Source organism: Myodes glareolus, chromosome 9 (assembly GCF_982192425.1).
Source record: "Myodes glareolus chromosome 9, mMyoGla1.1, whole genome shotgun sequence".
Classification (NCBI taxonomy): domain Eukaryota; kingdom Metazoa; phylum Chordata; class Mammalia; order Rodentia; family Cricetidae; genus Myodes; species Myodes glareolus.
Genome location: NC_142034.1, coordinates 4,095,022 through 4,114,454, shown reverse-complemented (window position 1 = coordinate 4,114,454; position 19,433 = coordinate 4,095,022). Strand labels below are relative to the sequence as shown.

At 51.7% G+C, this 19,433-nt stretch overlaps 2 protein-coding genes across 5 annotated transcripts in view; both read right to left on the bottom strand.

Annotated features, from left to right (window-relative positions):
• Window positions 1–19,433, bottom strand: part of Timp2 (TIMP metallopeptidase inhibitor 2) — a 45,886-nt gene that overhangs the window by 20,324 nt on the left and 6,129 nt on the right. The window lies entirely within an intron of this gene.
• Window positions 3,502–13,094, bottom strand: Cep295nl (CEP295 N-terminal like). 4 transcript variants are annotated; one of them, XM_048451849.3, is made up of 3 exons: window positions 12,910–13,094; window positions 12,032–12,164; window positions 3,502–5,345 (listed from the first exon to the last, which is right to left on the bottom strand). In XM_048451849.3, the coding sequence occupies exon 3, from the start codon at window positions 5,198–5,200 to the stop codon at window positions 3,557–3,559; it is 1,644 nt and encodes a 547-aa protein (XP_048307806.1). In that variant the 5' UTR covers window positions 5,201–5,345; window positions 12,032–12,164; window positions 12,910–13,094; the 3' UTR covers window positions 3,502–3,556. The 4 variants fall into 4 exon arrangements, with proteins under 4 accessions (XP_048307806.1, XP_087765830.1, XP_087765831.1 ...); XM_087909704.1 differs by having other exon boundaries at window positions 12,032–12,128; XM_087909705.1 differs by having other exon boundaries at window positions 12,032–12,124.

The following is a 19,433-nucleotide window of genomic DNA, read 5'->3' as shown; positions in this document are numbered from 1 at the left end:
AAACCCACCCTCTCAGAGGTATGGAGTCCTGGGTGCTGCCTGTGCACAGGGTTCAGTGGAGACAGGTGACTGAACCAATCCTGCTTTAACAGCATCATCACGGTCATGACTGAACGGTTCAGCCAGTGTGGCAGTGAGCAGGGAAGGGAAGTCGATTCACTGTGCCTGCATCTCTCACCTGTTGGATACTCTGGGCATGCCCCACCCTGTGGACAGTGATATTGATGCTGTCCTTCAAACCTCTTGGGCAAACACGGTGCCTGTCCACCACTTGGTCAGCCCCAGGTGTGTCTTGAATCCACGTACACTGGAGAAGATGCATGAGTGAGACACACGGAAGTAGCTGGATGGCCAGGATTCTGATAAATGCAGTCCCTAGCAAGAATAAAGATCCTGCACCCGCCTTCCCGTGTGAGTACAGACACACAAAGTCAGGGAGCAGCTCAGCGGTGCACAGTGCTCTGCAGAGGTACGTGGGAGAGAGCCTGGGTTCTCCTGCTTCCGGGCAGAAGCTACACACACCTTCCAGTGGTACTGCCCCCCCCCCCCCCCGCATTACAGTCAGCTGGAGAATGGACCAGGCAGCTTGTAGACCTGGAGTATGACTACTGCCCTTCCCGTCCCGGTCAGAATGACCATATGTGAACTAATGTTTCAGGAAGGATTGGAGTGGTGCCAGCAGGAGCCAAAATTGTTCCCGCTTTGAATACTTGTGACAAGAATGAGGGAGTTGGTGACAGAAATGGCTGCAAGCTGGGCACGAGGGGAGGAGATAGAGTGTCAAGGTTGGGAAAGGTCAGAGCGTTGACCTCTTACCTGGCACCCAGGGTGCCAGACCCTTTTTGTTCCTGTCACTATCTATGGTGCACAGGTTCCCTGTGGAAGCTCACAAGTTAGAAGAGAAGAGGGGGCTGGAAGACTCCAGGTTGCACCTGAGGACTTCTTTTCCGTTGCCACTCAGATGTCCTGATGGGAGTAAAAGAGTGAAAACAGGGTCTACGCAGACTCCCGAGCCTCCGAGGGTGAGGTGGGAAGCAGCCATGAGAGCTCCTTAGGGAGTCATTGGGAAGTTATAGTCTTTAGTGAGGAGACCCTCAGGATTGGACTCACTACCCACGCCACTGACCCGGGCCAAGGCTTGCTCACCCCTCTTTAACCTTCTATAAGACACGGGGAGAGGGCAGGGTATCTTCTCGTCCTTGCTGCCAAGGGACAGTGTAGGTGTTACTGTCCGGGCTGAGATGAGTCACCCTCTGCCGTGTCTCAACGCCCATCCCTACACCTACTTTTAGCTCAGTGTAGCCAAGAAGGAGCGATTCCTTACCCAGAACACGGGCCACAAATACCATCTTTGCAAATGGAAACAAAAACACTGGGCTCCGGGAAGATGTGTCTGCTCATTGGGCTGTGGCTTCCAACTAAGTCGGGAGGCTCAGTTACGCAATGTAAGGGCCAGTTGTGACCACAGCTTTAAGCTAAGGAGTGCCACAAACATACACACTACTCTTCGGGACAGAGGTGATGCTGCAGGGTGTCCAGACAGCCCTGAGCAACAACTGGCAGCGAGGCATCGCGTGGGAACAAAGGACAATGGCAGAGAAACAAAAGGCAAATCTCAAACCCTGGGAGAGAGAGTCCAGCCAAATGAGCAGTGTGGCAGAGGAAGCCTCAGGTTCAGGATGCTCAGAACCACACACAGGGCCAGTGTTTCGCATCTTGCTATAGGCCTAGCCCCTGGCCAACACTCACCACACAAGGCTACTCGTTGCTTGTGTTTTCTACAAGCCACAAGTTACATGGCCCTCCTGTGCCATCCACGGCTTACCTCCTGGGACAGAGCTGTGGACAGGGTCAGGGACAGAGTTTGGTACTCAGTATAAGTGAAAAAGTATCAGGAGAGCAGATGAATCTCTTTCAGGAGAGATGGCGCCAACGGGAAGCAGAGGGGTGGTGAGCGGAGCCCTCCCACCTACGCCCCAGCTGCACGTTTTCATTTGCAGCTTCCAAAAGCGTTTTAAACAAGAGCTGGTGCCAAAGCTGGGGTTAGACTCTGAAAGTGCGTCTCAGCACCAGACCTGATCCAAAGGCGCTGGCGGCACGGCCTCTCTTTCCAGAAAGGGGCACAGACACAGCTGGGATCCTGGAAGACAGGCTCGGGCAGCCCACGAGAAGATCCTGCCACCGTGAGGGCGAGCAAGCAGAGGTTCTGGACTTGTGGCTGAACATCAAGAGCTAGACCACAGCAGGGAAGAGGAACTTCAACCCCAAGGAAAAGCACCCACGACTGACCGTGTTCAACACACATGTGTATGTTGAAGGGCTCAGCAGGTACATGTCTGAGGAAGACACAAGAGATTAGGAAAGATAATACATGGCAGAGGGCCTGCTTTTGGCTCCTCCTCCTACCCATGTTGTGGGTTTGGCTGACATACTTAATGTTGTTCATTATATCATCTGCCAAACACATAGGAGATAAATATGGCCATTTATGGACCAATATTCCTAATGAGTTGTGATCAAATATGATCAATCAAGGTATCTGGAAGAAGGCCGTGACAGAAAGATGGGAGGAGGAAGGGAAGAAATGAGAAAAGCCCCAGAAACTAACAAAGAGCCACAGCCAGCAGTCACTGTCTTAGCCAAACAAGTCTCATTGTACTTGGCCACACCCACTCATGATTACAAGTTCTAAGGCAGACCCCACTACCACCAATGCCTCAACAGTATTGGGGATTGAACCTAGGGTCTCATGCATCCTACTTTATGCTGCTCTAAGCCTAGCCCTTCCACAGCAGCTTTGGGGGTGCAGCAGTAGAGCCGAGCAGTGGCCAGAGGCTGGTTGGCAGAGCAAGCGCTTTCATCCTCTAGGCTCTGCAGAGAAAAGTATGTTGGCTACTGCCTACCTGGTATGAGCTCCCCACAGCCAGGTGGCTGCCGGTTCAGAGTGACCCCCAATCTATCCAACATGTGCTCCTCACAGTCAGGTGGCTGCTGGTTCATTTTGAAAAGCTAAGGAACAGTAAACTTCACACCCAGGTCTTCCCTCCCACCCCCACCCATCAGCACTGGCCCCATCATCACTGGGTGACAGTGTCACCCAGCTGGGAGGGGGTTTGCCTGCTCCCCCCACCCATAAAGTTTCTAAGAATGCATACATTGTGAAACAATGTTGGCTTTGTCTTTTTGTGTGTAGCCGCCTTCTACAGGAGAGAGGTTTAGCTAATGGCTCTGACATTGTCTCAGCCAGAGGCCAAGAAAGCAATGATGTATCTTTTGAAATTGCGCCCGTCTGACCCTGAATGCCCCTGAAAGCCCAGGGTTTAGCTAAAACATCTCAAGAGCTGATTCTACCTGGGGTTTCCATTAAGTACCCACAGCCCATAAAAACAGACTCCATCTGCAGAACTTGGGATAGACTCCCTCTCTGGACCCCACAGGGATTCTGCTTCTGCAGGAAGGAGTTTGCCAAGATGGTGAATAAACAGACTTAAGAGATGCAGGCATGGTGCAGGCAAAGCGGCCATCAGGGATGTATTTATCTCGGGTGGGTCTGCCTTTAAAATGTCTTTTGAAACTCTTGCAAGCGTTTCCTGGCTTTTTCCAAAAACTGCTTGTGTAATTTGTTTTGCTCTAAAATCTGCTGCTGGAGGTCACGGATCATCTGGCTCTGTTTGTCCTCGTCGAGAAGGCCATTGTCCAGGGAAGTGTTTTTGTCAGAGACTGGGGCCGGGATCCCAGTGGAATAAGACTTGAGGAGAGCCAAACGCATCCTTCTGCGTTCCCTGCGTTCTTCCTCTAGTTCAGCCTTGTAATGGATTTCCAAGCTCATGTTGGGGTGTTCTGTCAGCTCCAACAATGTCTTTTGCCTTCTGTGCTCCAACTCTGCCTTCTGCTTTTGCCTCATAGCCAACCAGCTTGCTATAGAGCTGTCCTGTTTCTGCAGGTAAGGCTTAAGGCTTTCTTCCTCTGCTGTGGCTGACTTGAGCCATCCTGACTCTGGGCTCTCTGAGAATGAGTCATCTTGTTCGCTAGATGTTCCTGCCTCGGGAACAGGTGTCAGGCTTTCAGGCTTTAATACGTGCTTTGCCATGGGCTGGTACCTGGGGTACTCGGCCTCACTTAGCAACTGTTTCAAATTGGTCTTGGACCACATTTCAGGGGCCTCCATGTCTGATGGGCTTCCACACCCCTCAGCAGTCGTTTCTGCCTCCTCTGCACTCTCCCCTCTCTGGATGTCGCTGCTCTCACCCTGAATTTCTGAGCAGCTCTGCTGCTCATCTGGATCCTGGTCTATATTGAGCCTCTGTCCCAGGTGCAAATTCAGATGTCTCTTCAGCTTCCGATTGGTGTTAAACAATTCCTCGAAGGCAGACTCAAGCTCTTTGTGCCACTGATTCTTATCGCTGTACCTGCTCGCCCCCTGGGTTGTGGCCTCCTGTCTGAAGGTGGAGCTGAGGGGCAAGGGTTTTTCTAAGTTAGCTGTTTTGTCCTGCAGACTCTCATCTGTAGAGTTGTGATTCACGTTCTGAGTAAAGCGTGAAGACCCCCTTTTCATCGGCCGCCTCCCCTCCTGGGGTACTTCCTCCACGCACTCAGTTTCCCCAGGCCCACTCAAAAGTGGGTTGAGCTTTGCCAGGTCTGCCCTTCTGCTCACCCGAGGGCCCAAGGGCTGGTAGCCACCACTGCTCTTACTCGAAGACACCCGTTTCCCTTTACCCTTCTCACAGGGGTTTGGGACCCGGGCTTTGGTAGAACCCCGTCTCTCTGAGCATGCTGCTTTTTTCCGGGACCTAGGGTGTTGCCTGGGGTGCTCTTCCCGGTGGCCCCTCTCCTCTCGGAAGGCTGCTCTGTTTCTCTCCTTAGCCCTCATGTGTTTTGCTGCTCCTCTTTGGCTGTGCTCGTCCAAGCTGAAGTTGTTTCCCGAGGCCCGCCCTGTTGCTTCATCCAACAGACGGGCTAAATAGAGGCGTTCCATGTCTCTAACCTGCTGCAGCCGGGCCTCCTGCCACTCTGCCTTCAACTCCTCAGCCAGGCGCTGCAGCTGCCGCGTTTTCCACTGCTGCAGAGTGACGTCACCCTTGTCTCGGACTTGCATCAATTCAGGCTTCTGCCTCAGAACTAAGGCTTCCTCATCAGAAGAGGGGTTCAGCTCGGCGGCTTGCTCCACGTCTCTCTCCATTTCTGTGAATTTTGCAGACATACTTGCAGGCAAAGGTGGCTGTAGCCAAGGAGAAGAGGCTGCGGGGTCCTGGGCACCCGCAGAAACGACGAGAGAGTCACAGCAAGTCTACAAGGCCAGGAGGGCACAGGACGCTCTGGACAGCTGGAGAAAAGTGTGCAAGGCCCTGGAGACAAGTGCGCAAGGGATTCTCAATGCAAGATACGCTCGAAAACACGCCCAGCAGATCTCTCCTCTGCCCCTGCCCACTAGCACCCGTTCTAGCCTGAACAGCCTGGATAAGAGCCTGTGGGGGCATCTGTGTTTCCTAAGACTATGGCTGCAGATGCCATCTGCAGTGTTCGGAGATGAGTTTCGGTCATCACAACTGGAGGAAGGAGGCACAACCAGTCTGACTGGGGACAAGCCAGGGACATCACTAAACATCCTAAAAGGCACAGGGTGGCCTCCTGACAAAAAAAGTAACAGCAGCACAGAGTCTGACAGCCCTCCACCCCAGGAGGCAAAGTTAGGACTCAGGTGTTGGGGGTGGGGGGCGGATTTGCAAAAAGGGGCAGGTGAGGACAGACCTGAGAAGGATGGATGGGGGCTATGGCCATGGAGCCTAGCCTGTCGTGAGAGAGCTGCTTATAAGTGAAAATGAAGGGGCAGGAGAGGGAGGAGTTGCAGGCAGGATGTGTGCAGGGACCTGTGTCTAAGGACATGTGCTCATACATCTGTGTTACCCACCTCTATGCCCAAGAGCAGGGGTGTGCAAGAAGGGGCGTGTATATACATGCATGCTTGTTATTTGGATCCAGTACAAACCAGAGATGCAGTCACATTTATCTACGTGCATGTCATTGAGAAGAGGGGTACATTATGCAGGCATGTGTGTGGGTGAATGCTTGCTTGCTACATGGATCTAATACAAACCAGACAGAGAGGAGAAATGTATGTTACATTGTATCCCAATACTGGGCTTGCTACTGTGAGGTTATCTGAGGACCATTGTGTGTTCTTGTGGCATCTGAAGGGCCATGCTTTGCCAGACCTTTCTAGAGAAGCTGTGCTTCCCAAGAAGACAGAGTCCTGTGGCCTCTCGGACACTATGGTCTGCATGGAGAAGAGCCCCTGACTGCCCTTTCTTTTCGTCCCCGTAGAAGCAGTTTGATCAACGTAAGCTGATGTCAGTCACAGCAAACAGCTCCTCTGAGCATTGGGCAGCTATCATGCAGGGTTCATTTTTTGAGGTAGGGATCTCCCTATATAGTCCAGGTTGGCCTAGAACTTGTAATCTTCTGGTCTCACCCCACCCCCACATACTGAGCTTATAGGCATATACCACCACACATAGCATAGATCACAATTTTTTTTTTGGTCTAGTAGCCCTGGGAGGTAAAGAGCTATTATCATCCATGGTTCACAGATGGGGAAGCTGAGGCAGGGAGCAAGAGGAACATTGAGGCCGGAATAGACAGCAGGAAAGAGGCTAACAGAATCACTCTGACCAGGTAGACCCCAGGGCCTTTGGCCAGTCATGGCTGGTCACATGATCACTGACATGGACATATATGTCCTTGTGAGAGCTCCTTGCTCCAGATCAGGCAATGAGAAGCGCTTTCTTAAAACAGCAGCTGATACCACACCCACCAGTCTGCTGACCACCATGGTGGACAAAAGGAGAAAACGAAAAGAAGCCGTGACCCTCAGCTCAGGAGCCAATGTGGAAATGGCTCTCTGACAGTTGGGTGCCCACACTCAAAGGACAGGGACCTTTTCCTCACATCACATACAAAATTTAACTCACAGTCAATCCTGTATAGATGTAATGCCAGGTCAAAAATTATAAATGTTTAGAAGAACAGAAGTATACATATTCGTGGCCCTGGGTGGCCCTGGGCTTAGACAAAGATTTCTTAGATGTAACAGGAAAAACAAAGTAGCGAAAGAAGAAATTGATAGATGAAGGCCATGAGAAGGAAAGCAACGGGCTTTGAGATGCCATGATCAAAACACCTTCTGCAGATCAAGGTTTTCCAGACGCACAGACCCACTAGGAGACTCCAGTCCGCAACACTTGACCAGTCCGGAAGCAGACAGCCTAACTGTAAAAGTGACTGCAGAAAGATGGCTCTGCAGGAAAAAGAGCTTGCTGCGTAAGCCCGACAACTTGTATTCAATCCCCAGGGTCCCGTGAGGGAGAGAGCCGACCGCGGGAAGTTGTCCTCTCACCTCTGCATATGCGCGCAGGCATGCGCGTGTGCCCATCATAAACACACAAAAATGGTGTCTTTAAAAGATACAAGTAGAGCTGGAGAGATGGTTTGGGTTCAGCTCCCAGCGCTCATGCTGGGGTGGCTCACAAGAGTCAGGAACTCTAGCTCCAAGGATCTAACGCCTATGGCCTCCATGGATCACATGTAAATCTCACCACCTTACCCCTCCTCCTCACCCCCTCTCTCCCATCCCCCCCCATTCCCCATCCCACCCCCACCCCCTGCCACGATGTAATTAAAAACAATGTTTCTGGAAGAGAAAGATGCAGAAAGGCACTTCACCCAAGAAGACAGATGCTCGGCTAAGACAGCGCATGAAAAGATGGCCAAGAGCCACAGGCGCCAGAGAAAAGCAGGCTGTTACTGCTTCCTGCCCTCAAAGATGGCTATGATCAGGAGCCAGGGAAACTGGAAGCCTGCACCCTGGTGGTGGGTGTGTAAAATGGGGCGAGGCACATTGTCAACAGTCTGGCAGTTTCTCTATTTCTCTAGGTCTGTTGAGTAACCTGGAATTACCACAGCTAAGTCTTTAACTAGGAGAAACGGAAGCTCAGAAAGGCTGAATGACTCAGATCCCAGAGCAGCTGGGTGTAGATGGGCGTCTCATACCCAAACCCAAGCTTCACCCACCGGGGCATAGCCAAAAGGGTGTTGGGAGGGGTGGGGAGGGTCTGTGTTGCTGTAACTATTTTTCTGATGGCACCAAGCCCACAGAAGGCATGAAGTCTATTTCTGAGCCTGGAGTTACTTAGTCCTTTTTTAACAGACAACCACCAAGACCTGCCATGTCTCTGTCAACCAGAGGTGCGTCCAACCCAGTCAGTGACCCTCATCCTCATGGAGAAATCTTTGGGATAAGCTTTGAAAAATTATAGTTAGCTCTATAGTTGAGGAATCCATGTCCCCATAACAACTGTCAACCACATCCCCAGTGTCTTTGTGTGATCTTTCCTGGGCCCCTCCTATATTGTTACCAGAGGATAGGGCTCCCTTTGGATTCCTGGAGGGTCCTTGATGAGCCTGAGAGGGCCATGGGGAAGCACCTGGTCACCTGTAGTTCTCATCAGCAAGTCCCCCGTGTCATCCACAGCCCCCACCAGCACACACCTGAGCCAAGTGGGGTCAGCACCAGGTTTCTTGGAAGAGAACCCAAATGCCTTTGAGCAGTTGGGTAGAGAAATGCCCCATGCCTGCCCCAGTGAAACCAGGAACCAAAGTAACAATCAGAAGCCACATGAGGAACCATAAGATGGGCTCACACAGCCAGACGGGGTCCCAGTAGCAGGATATGGGGTCCTGCAGCTGACCTGTGTAGGTTCTGTCTCACTATGAAGGAGAATTATCATAGTGCCCACACCATGTGGATGCCCAGGTCTGCCGCCTCCACATCCACGAGAAGAGTAACACAGCTAAATAGTGGCCACCGGGCCCTCTACTTTCTGGGTTTTTTTTCCTGACAATGCTGCAGTGCCCTTCTACGGCCAGGTACACAGTGGCCATAGGATAAACCCATCCAATGTAGTTGACACAGGTCAACAACAGCCAAGGGCTAGACTGACATCTAGTGATATCAGGGTGACCCTGGAAGCGTGTGCCCTTTTAGAGAAACTTAGCCAGGCCAGGTGATGCTTGGGGAGACAGGGTCAAGTGGAGTCAGCTGGGTTGTTGCAGCGGTAACCACAAAGCCAGCTGGTTGTAGAGCAGGGCGACTTTTTGTCACTCCCAGGCCTCACACATATCTCCTCATCTGTCTGGACATGCATCATGGGCATGGGGTAGCTGAGGCTCAGAGAGGTTGAGTAGCTTGCCTAAGGCCAGCAAGCCTCTACCCAGCAGGCACCAAGGTCTCAAATCTCAGCAGACAGACCCTGATCCAGACTCCTAGCCTGCAGGAGCAGGAGTCAGAGCTGGGACTTAATCTTGTCTGAGTTTTGTTTGTTTCCTGGCTGCTGCTGAGGCCTGAGGCAAGCGTGTGTGTTTTCTGGGTGTTTCCACGGGACACAGCAGTGCCTCTGAGTTCACCAGATGTTCCACCTGTTGCCTTTCAACAGCTGGCTCTCTCCCTCGCCCAACAGCAGGTGAGCTCCTAGGACTTCTTGCAAGCCTTCCTATCTCCCATCCACCTCTCTGCCTGCACCCTACTGCAGCCTACACTGGCCCCCTGTTGTCCTGGCCAGTAAGTCTCCAAATACCATCCATGGCCAACAGGCTCTATCCTAGCCTGTAGGACAGCAACAGGCTCTACCCTAGCCTGTAGGACAGCAACAGGATCCGTTCATGCTATCCTGCCAGCTCCAACCCCAGTGCCCACTGCTGCCCAGCACCTTAACTGTGCCCATGTGGGTTCTTCATGAGATAGACGTGCCCGCCCCCAGATTCTCCATCTGTATCTGGAGATTCCTGCAATTCCCCTGCCTGGGACACCCCACAACAATAGCTCTCAACAATCTGCACACTCAGGATTCGGACATCAGAATTTTCTGGAAACATAGAGACCGTTAGAGATTAGTGTCATCAGCGAGCAGGAACAGCTCTGCACAGCTCAGCTCTGCAATCCCATGCATGCTGTCTGACACTGCTGTATCGCATGAGTGACTGGCACACAGCACACACAGCTCCCTCTTGACAAAGCAACGTTCTGTGTTTCCTTTGGTTCTTTGGGACAACATGGCGGACACCCAAGGGCTCTTAAGATATGCAGAACACGGTTATCTTAAATTAAGGGACAACAAGTGTAAAGTGGGCTTAGTAAGTTAATATTGTGTGGCTGTAGCACTATCAGTGCTAGCTATGACTTTCCTCTTACCTCTTTTTCTTATTTTAATTTTATTTTATGTGCATTGGTGTTTTGCCTGCAAGCGTGTCTGTATGAAGATGTCAGATCCCCTGGAACTTGAGTTACAGACAGTTGTGAGCTATCATGTGGGTGTTAGGAGTTGAACTGGGTCCTCTAGAAGAGCAGTCAGTGTTCCCAATTGCAGAGCCATCTCTCCAGGTGCTCCCCACCCCCACCTCTTTTACAGAAGCCTGGCACCACAGGAATAAAATCTAGCAATTGAGTCTGACATAAAAGCAGTGAGGAGTACAGGGACCAGTGGCCCTAGCTGGTGCCAGGGACCCAAGCTTTTGACTCTAAGCTCACACATCCTAAAACACAACACTCAAGGGGTGGCAATGATCCACAAGTAAGAAAATCAGTTGCCAGGCTCCATCTTAGATGGTTCTTGTGTGGCTCTGTTGAGACTGGGTCTCACTATAGGCTAGTCTGTAACTTGAGACCCTCCTACCTCAGCCTTTCCAAGGCCAAGATTATAGACCTTGTGCCACCAGGCCCAGATGATAGTATTTTTCAACAGTGTATTCCTAGCCAAATATGACATGACAAAATGGAACAGGAATACATCCAAATCTCACCAAATTCAGCAATCAGTTGGGAGGCTTGGGAGACCAAAGAATTGCCTGTGGCTGGAGCCACATAAACACCCAAAGCACCAGTATGATGTCTACCTGCAGCCAGAGGAGAATCTAACCCTGTTCTGGACAGCCTAGACAGCCCCGGACAGCCTTGGACACAGAGGGACAGAGGGACATTGTGGTGATAGTACTGTTGCACTCTGTCTGCACAGCCAGGATGCCTCAGCAGCAGAAGAGATGGTCTGTGTCATTGAGAATGGCACCTGGACCTAAGGGAGCTTAGCCAGCATCTAAGATGAAGACAATGGTCAAGGTACAGGAAACTGACGGGCAGTCGTGGGTCTGTGACTTTAAAGGGATGGGGAGTATCAGTGAATGGACAGTGACAAGGTCACAAGATAATTAATTAAAGGCACAAGAGGGACTGAGGAGATGGCTCAGTCAGTAAAGCTCTTGCTGTCTCAACATGAGGACCTGAGTGTGGGTCTCTGGCACCCATGTAAAGTAGCTGGGCATGGCAGCTCATGCCTGCAAGCAGTGTAGGGGAGGCAGAAACCGGTAGGTAGATCCCCTGGAGCTCACAGATCAGCCAGTGTATCCAAACTGGTGAGCTCCAGGCTCAGTGAGAGACTCTGTCTCAGAGTCTATGGTAGAGAGCCAGCAGGGAAGACACCTGGTATGAGCCTCTGGCACGTACAGAACCCAACAACAAATCAAAAGCAACCAACAAATCAAAAGTGTGAGTTGGGTCTGGTGGCACACGCCTTTAATCCCAGCACTCGGGAGGCAGACACAGGAGGATGGCCAGCCTGGTCTACAGTGAGCTCCAGGACAGCCAGGGCTACACAGAGAAACAGGAGTTGAGAAAGAACAGCTGGATGAAGTGTTGGAAGAGCAAGGAAGAACCAGATGTGGAAAACTTTCTCCCAGAGTGTTCTGGATTAGGATGGAAAAAGGGCACGCCAACAAGGAACTCAGAAGGACAATGAGAAAAGCCAGAGGCCTTTGTAGGCCTGAGGAGCATGGAGGAGTCTGGGTGGCATGCTATGTGCCCCAGGAAAGGATCTGAATGCCGCTGCCTCAGTCCCTCATCTGTGAAGTGTGTGATGGCAGCCTCTCCCATCACTGTGAGGACCACCTAGATGCACAGCCAGTCATGTAGGGATAGGTTGGTACTTACCGTCTGTGTCTCCAGATGACCAAGCCAGACCACCGAGGACACATTACAGGGAGGCAAGGGTTGGTCGGGCAAAAGGAAACACCTTCCAAAGGACTGTCTTGAAATCATTGGGTAGGCAGTGAGACACCCATCACTGGAGCATCCAAGCCAAGCCCAAGTGAAATAAACATCAGAAATGTGTTTAACTCCATTTCTTTGAGTTCAACTTCTATGCCTCAGAGCGTGCTGTCCTGTACCCTGTTTCTGACACTTCCTCATCCAGCTAAGGTCTAGAGGGGTCATTCATAAAGTTGCTGGGTCGGGTAGAGTAGCAGAGCCAGCAACTCTGCTAGGCGAGGGCCTGGTGAAACATAAGCCCTGCCTAAGATCATAGCAGGTTTTTCTCCAAATCCTAGGGGCGTGGCTACATACCAACATTTTACCGTCTCCTCAAGCCCCACCGGGACCGGGAGGGCTCTACCAGGCTAAGAAAGATGGACAGCCAGCTAAGGGGATAAAGGACAAGCTTATATTTCCAAAGACAAACCTTGTCGCAAAGCTGACCTCCGACCTCAGAGTTTGGGCATCCACCAACCAACAGGGGCACTTACAGCTGATCCAGCTGGTGCCTTACTAAATATAGGGGTGGTGCTCACTACCTGCTTTCCAAGTCCCTAGCCATGTCAGGGGCGCCCACACTGGCTGCCACTCTTGCTCCGTCATGACGTCCCTCCCACTCCTTAAGGCAGCTATAGAGTCTCCCCAAGCTCCAGCCCCTACTCTCAGCACCTAGTCATCCTTCTAAGACGGGGACCCTTAAACCTACATCAGAACTTGGCCTGGGCATGGGGCCAAGAAACCCCCTCCCAGAGGAGAAGGGGCAGACGTCACAATCTTACAATTTTGTCCTAAGGTGGTCCACGTGGGGTCTTAGGGGTCGCTGGCCCAGGTTAGCTGGAATCACCTCTCCCCACCTCTGTCAGCAGCCTAGTATCTGCCCTGGCTGGTTAACTATGGGAGGCTGTTGCCATGGGGACAGCAGAGCTGTTGTGCTGTGACATCATCCGCAGGGGGTGAGCTCAGGGATAGAGACAGACCAGTGAGAGGACAAAGGTTCATGGGAGAAAAGCAATCACAGATTTGTCTAAAGCGGCAGGGGTCGTGAGCTTTTTGAAGGTGCCTGTTTAAAGAGGTTTTGACAAACAGAGGCCAAGCAATACAGAAACTCTCAGGTCACAGCCACAGCAGCATGGAGGACACCCTCCCTCCCCCAGGCTGACAACATCAGACCTCTCCCTCCACCCTAGCTGTCAGAACACTAAGGCGACAGACTTCTAGGTCCCAAGGACAAATTCTTCCTACACCACCTTCTGTAGAGATAGCAGCTGGCTGGACTTGGTCAGAGGGCATATGGGTTACTTCCTAACAGCTCTGGGGACTCTGACTGAGGCAGGTGAAGGAAGAATCTTAGCTTCGGCCCCCTCTGTCACTCATAACCCTACAGAACTCAAAGTCTGACATGCTTGACTATGTTTCTAGAGCTGGAACATTCTCTAAAAACGGGACCACTAAACTGCGGTTAAGTTTGCGGAATGTGGCTTTGATAAAGAGTCAAGCGTTTCCTCCATCGAGGAAAAGTGAGCTGAGGTGTGGGACTCTCGGAGAGCATAGGATCAGGACAGCTGATCCTGGAACCCAGGGCTTTGACTGGGTTGGACAAGCTCTGGGAGAGGCCACTGACCACCAAAGCCTTTCTCACACCCTGGTGATGGTTTATTTTCTATGACAACTTGACCGAGCTAAGGGACACTCAGCAAGCTGGTTAATCTAGAGCCATTTCTGGACACGATTAGCTTTGGATCTAGAGCCATTTCTGGACACGATTAGCTTTGAATCTAGAGCCATTTCTGGACACTATTAGCTTTGAACCAGGCTTCCTGGGCTACCCCGAGCAAGTTTGAGAACCCAGAAGAAGGGAGCATTCTTTCTCTGCTCGTGGACACTCATCTGCTGTCTACAGCCACGAGGGCTCCTGGCTCCCTGCCCTTTGCACTCCAGGCTCACTCCATCCACCTCCATTCTTCAGTCTTTGAACACAGATAAAAACCACATCCCTGCTTTCTGGCCTGCAATGGTGGCTCACAGTCTATCACGGTGGGAGCCCATTCCCGTATCAAACCCTGGGCCTTCTCTCCTGGTTGAATCTGTTTCTCTGGGGAACTCATGGATACAGCCCTGGGATTGGCTTTTATGTCTCTTTCTCCTTGCCCCTCATCTCACATCTTCAGCCAAAGAAAAGGGGCTGGACATAGAATGTGCTGGTGGTTCCTGATAGGTGGTTCTTTTGCCCCAAACTGCTCTCGGCTTCCGGTTCCCATTCCTACTCTCTCTAGGTCTGGCTGGGAATGACAGTGATGCTGCCACATCCAGCCCTGCTGCACCTGTACTCTCCTGACACAAGCCCCAGGCTCTGCATGAACCCAGTAGGCAGGCTGGGAGTTGGAGAGAGCGCTTGCTGGGACAGTAGGAGGACCTATGTTTGAGCTCCAGCAGAATGGAAAAGGCTTAGGGTGGGGAGGGGTGAGGTGGAGGTGGAGACACATGCTGGCAATCCCTGTGCTGAGGAGGTCCAGACAATAGGTGGACCCCATGAAGGTAACTGGCCAGCACCTACAAAAAACATCACCAACAGAAACCCCCAAATATCCACTCTGCTAAACAACACAGGTCACACTGGCCAGGACAGTCAGGTATAGAGAGTGCCAGGTTGACTGCCTGTTATTAGGCAATCATAGCAAGTACGAACTTTAAAAGAAAAAAAAAAAAACCGTGTATAATCAAGTCCATTTTAGGAAATTGAAAAAATGCACTTGCAAACAGGAATCTGATTCCCTCACATGTCCTCACTTTTACATTTTAATTTAAAATATCTACCATGCCAGGCTGGGGGAGGCACACTCAGTGTTAGAGTGGCTCACGGAGGAGGTCCCGAGTTCACCTCGCACCACACAGCAAGTGAAGGACTAGCATCATCTGCTACCCGCAGGACACCTGGCGCTACACTGACTAGTGACCCCAGGTGCTACACATCCGGGTGCTGACCTTTTCCCCAGACAAGCAAGACTGAATAAACTTGTGACCAAATGCTTACTGGTGTCTGTTACCAATTCTCAAAAAAAAAAAAAAATTCCTGGATACAGGCTTATTTTTATAATCCTGATTGCTCTGCCAGCACGCCCATGGGAGACTCCAGAAGGCGTACGTTGAGACACAACATCTTTGTCACCAAGCCTCCACAAGGACACCCAGCCTCCTGCTCCCCTCCCCTAAGGAACAGCACCCTTGTATCCAAAGCCGGGAGCCTGCTCCTGCTTGAGTCTCTAGGGACTGCTGGCCCTGCCACAGTCCTGGTGACCTTGGAAAACTCTTAGACATTCCTGCTCCATCTTCCAAGGGTAGAGTGGAGAGAAGCCAAGCTGGGTTCAAGGGTCCCCGAAGGAAAAGGAGTCACTGTGTGCTCCCATCCACAGCTTGAAGGGGAGACTGCCTCTTCTGGCACCTTTGTCCCCGTAGCCCCTGAGCAGAGACCACAGGTTTCCCGGGAGGTGAGACTCCTGGAAGGGGCCCGTGGGGCTGACATCTGGGGAGCCCATCAGGACATCTTTCCGAACGTGACCCGTCAAGGCCTTCTCTACTATACTCTCAGGGTTTGTTAGACAGGGAGGTACTCGACCAGCCGAGCGGCTCTAAAGTCAGGGCCTCTCCAGATACCTCCCTCTTCCTTGGTTAAGAACCAGCTGGTCAGCGTCCCAGCCAGGTCTCTGTTATAACGAGAGGAGCCTGGCGAAGGCTGCTTCTGCCACACAAGCTCCGCTATCTCTGCAGAAGGTGGTTAGACCCCAGCAGGGTGTCAGGAAAGTCAGAACCACCTGCAGCCGCAGGTCAGGAAGGGGGCAAATGATGTCTCAAGTCACATGCGGATCCTCAAGACACACTGACGAACACACACTCTGGGGCTCTATATCCACAGGAAAATCTGCACAGAGAACCAGGCTTTTGTTATGAAGCCACCCTCCCACCTCTCCCCTCTCCTAGGAGTCCAGAGCAGGCTGGGGGAACTCAACTGCAGCTTCGGGGTCAGCTTGGAGAATCCTTTCTCATCCTTTCTCAAGCCATCCTGCTTGTTCTGGAAATTACAGAGCAGGTAACCTGATGAATACCACACCACACAAACCAGAAACCTGCACCCGTATCACTGAGGCCAAGGAGAAAAAAGAATTTTCTACAAAGGACAGACTGTTGAGGACTCAGGCTCTGAGGGTCTAAATAATCTCCGTCTTACTCATCCAACCTCCACTGTATAATATAGTCATAGACAATGCTCTATAAAACTTTATTTAAAATGGGAGGTCTGTCCAGCACGGGAGTAATTTTGCCAACCATAGAAAGAGGCCAGGAAAGAGTCAGGATGTCAGCTGTCTTCTGTGGGACTGTGTCACCAATGAGACTGCACCAGGTGTCCTGGTGCAGTGTGACTGTCACAGGGAAGGACCAGTTCCTCTGGGAAAAGACACAGCCTGAGGCTACCCTGGAAGGCTCAGATGAGGTGACCTTTGCTCTGGGTGCTGGGAAGTCGACAGAAGTCATCTTGGAAGGGCCTTAGGATCCACTCAACCACATGCTTTAAACACTCATGATGTGTGTGTACGTGCGTATGTGCGTGTGAGAGCGGGACACACAGCGGCCAGAAGGCGGTATAGGGTCCCCCAAGTCAGAGTCACAGGCAGTTTTCAGTCACTCACCATGGGTGCTGGGAGCCAAACTCAGGTTCTCTGGAAGAGCAGTATGCACTCTTAACCCCTGAGCCACCTTTCCAGCTTCCATGAACCACACACTTTAATGGGGTGATCTGTACACTGCTTGAATCATACCTTAATAATGAATGGTGCTGACAAACAGAGCCCTTGTCAGAGACAGAGAAATGCAGAGGTCTCAAGGCAATGCCTAGAAGACAATCCATGGTGGAAGGAGTGCTCAACCTCGTGAGAGTTGTCCTCTGACTACAGAGTACATATGTGTACACACACACACACACACACACACACACACACTTTTAAGAAAAAAAAAGCCAGGGGACTGTCAGCAAATTCATCAATTCAGTAGCTGCCTCTGAAAACAAGGATAGAAGCCAGCTGCCCACTTGTCTGATGGTGGGGCCCTACCCTTAGCCTGGGTGGTGGCTGTGGAGGCCTGGGCTGACCCAAGACTTGCCCTGAGGCCCTGCTGCACTGAGAAGGTTCCCTGTCTAAAACCAGGAATACACTTGGTCGAACTAGTGAGAGCCCGGGGCCAGGGCCCTGGGGGAACTCCATCGGATCCTGAGAACTCAACCATCCTGAGACTGGACTTATCAGTCCCAAGGCCGCCGTGTACGCCATCCATAAAGTCACGTGTTCCACTGTGCAACATTGCTTGATTAGCTTCTTGTTGCGGCTCATTGTATAAGAGCTTTCTGCTGACTCTGTCCCATTCCCCCACACACCCCACACAGTATCTAAGATGCTGGACTTCATAAGAAACTTGCTTGGCATAAGAACTCCCAAGCCCAGCTTTCTGAGTTCTTTATCTTCTCATTTCCTGTCCCTCCCACTTAGGACCCCATCGCTGAAGAAGGTTCTGCTGGTCCAGGTCAGGTGGCAAAACTCTTTGACTTTGTGACCTGGATGTCCACTCCATACTATTGCTAAAATGGATCCCGGGCATGTACATATACATCACACTGGGCGAGAACTGAGTGACCATGTTCCATACAAAGGCTGCACCTGGGCTTGTAGAACTGACCCATTCTGGACCTGTTTCTGGACCATAGATATGAATCTGCTCCACAGCAAACCACCAAACTCATATCCACGTCTCTGCCGACAGACAGGCAAGCCTCGTGAAATCGTCTGCCACTCGGCACTCCACCCACTCCCAAGTCAATGTAGGTACAGACTGGTGCCAACCTAGAAACACTCCTCTTGAACTGTTTCCTATCCAGTTGTCTCCTACCCACAGGGCCATAAACCCCCTCCTTTATCAGCCTGGGTCTTGGGGATTTTGCTGTGCGCATGCGTGTGTGTGTGCGTGTGTGACTGCATGTGGTACACATATAGAGGTCAGAGGACAACTTCATGGAGTTAGTTCACTCCTTCTACCTTTACATGGATCCCAGGGCTTGAACTCAGGTTGCCAGGTTTGTGTGGCAGGTCCTTTATCACCGAGCCATTTTGCCAGCCCTGGACCTTGGATTTTATCCTATGCAAAAGTGGGGTGACAAAGCCAATGAAGAGGACGAATATCGGGAAGCAGGGGTGGGGGATGGTTCTTCCAGCACATGTTGCCATCCTTGCTGTCACCTGTCTTCCCTCCCAGGACCCTGGCCGCCACCTGTTCCCCACTAGACATCAGGTTTCTTCTTTGTTCTCTCTACTGTGTGATACCTGCAGCTCAGCCCTGAGTTTTGCCTGTGGGGTAATGAGGACTGAGAGGCAGGTCCAGCTCAGTGTTAACGGCCTGGCTGCCACTACCAGCAGACTCTGCTCTGGAACCCGTTAGCCGCTGTCTTCCTTTCCGTCACCCACAACCTAAGAGAGGCGCAAGTGAGTTACTGTCTCCTTTTCAGAGACTGGACTAGAGGTGGGGACTCAAGTCCAAGGTCATGGAGCTGGTCCCTGGCCCTCACTCTGGGCAGAACCAGCCTCTGGCCACATTTTGCTGTAAACGCAGGCGCCCCGCCCTTACTGGCTCCTCCCCCATTTCCTGTTCTCTCCACAGCCCCCTTCCCCCTACATTTTCCACAGTCTGCTAAAGAGCTGACTGGGCACTTCCTCATCCAGGCCCACAGCCCAACAGAACTCTCAAAGCCCTGTCCGCCTGACCATCTGACCATGCTAGGAAACACCTGCCTGCCCACTCTAGGGGGTGGGTGTTCAGTCACAAGGTTCCTTTCACCCATAGAGTTACCCCAAGCGCAGGTGTTGGCACTGCCCCCTGGCTCACTAGACTGTCCCCACAGGTTCCTGCCTCGCTTAGTGTCTAACCAAGCCTCCCCAGGTTCCACTGACTGGACCCCAGGCTCTGCGGCTTCACACAGGCTCAGTAACCTTTCCCCTAGTGTCCACTTTCTCAGCCAGCTCAACCACGCTAGCTCTTTCTGCTCCCTCAACTGCCCCAGGCCACTCCGTCTCTGTTTGGTCCCTGGACCTAGAGGGTTATCTGGCTGATAAGATTCACACCTCAGGATTGCCCAGGGCTCCATTCTAATCCCTTCATTCAACAGATTCCCATCAGGAATAAGGCAATGAGCAAGATCACTGAGGTGCTATATTCCAGTCTCCACTTTCCTCAAGACAGTCCTGTGACTGACTAACCCTTTGAAAAT

Coding starts and splice junctions, on each gene's coding strand:
- Cep295nl (XM_048451849.3), bottom strand. CDS start 5,200: ATGTCTGCAAAATTCACAGAAATGGAGAGAGACGTGGAGCAAGCCGCC.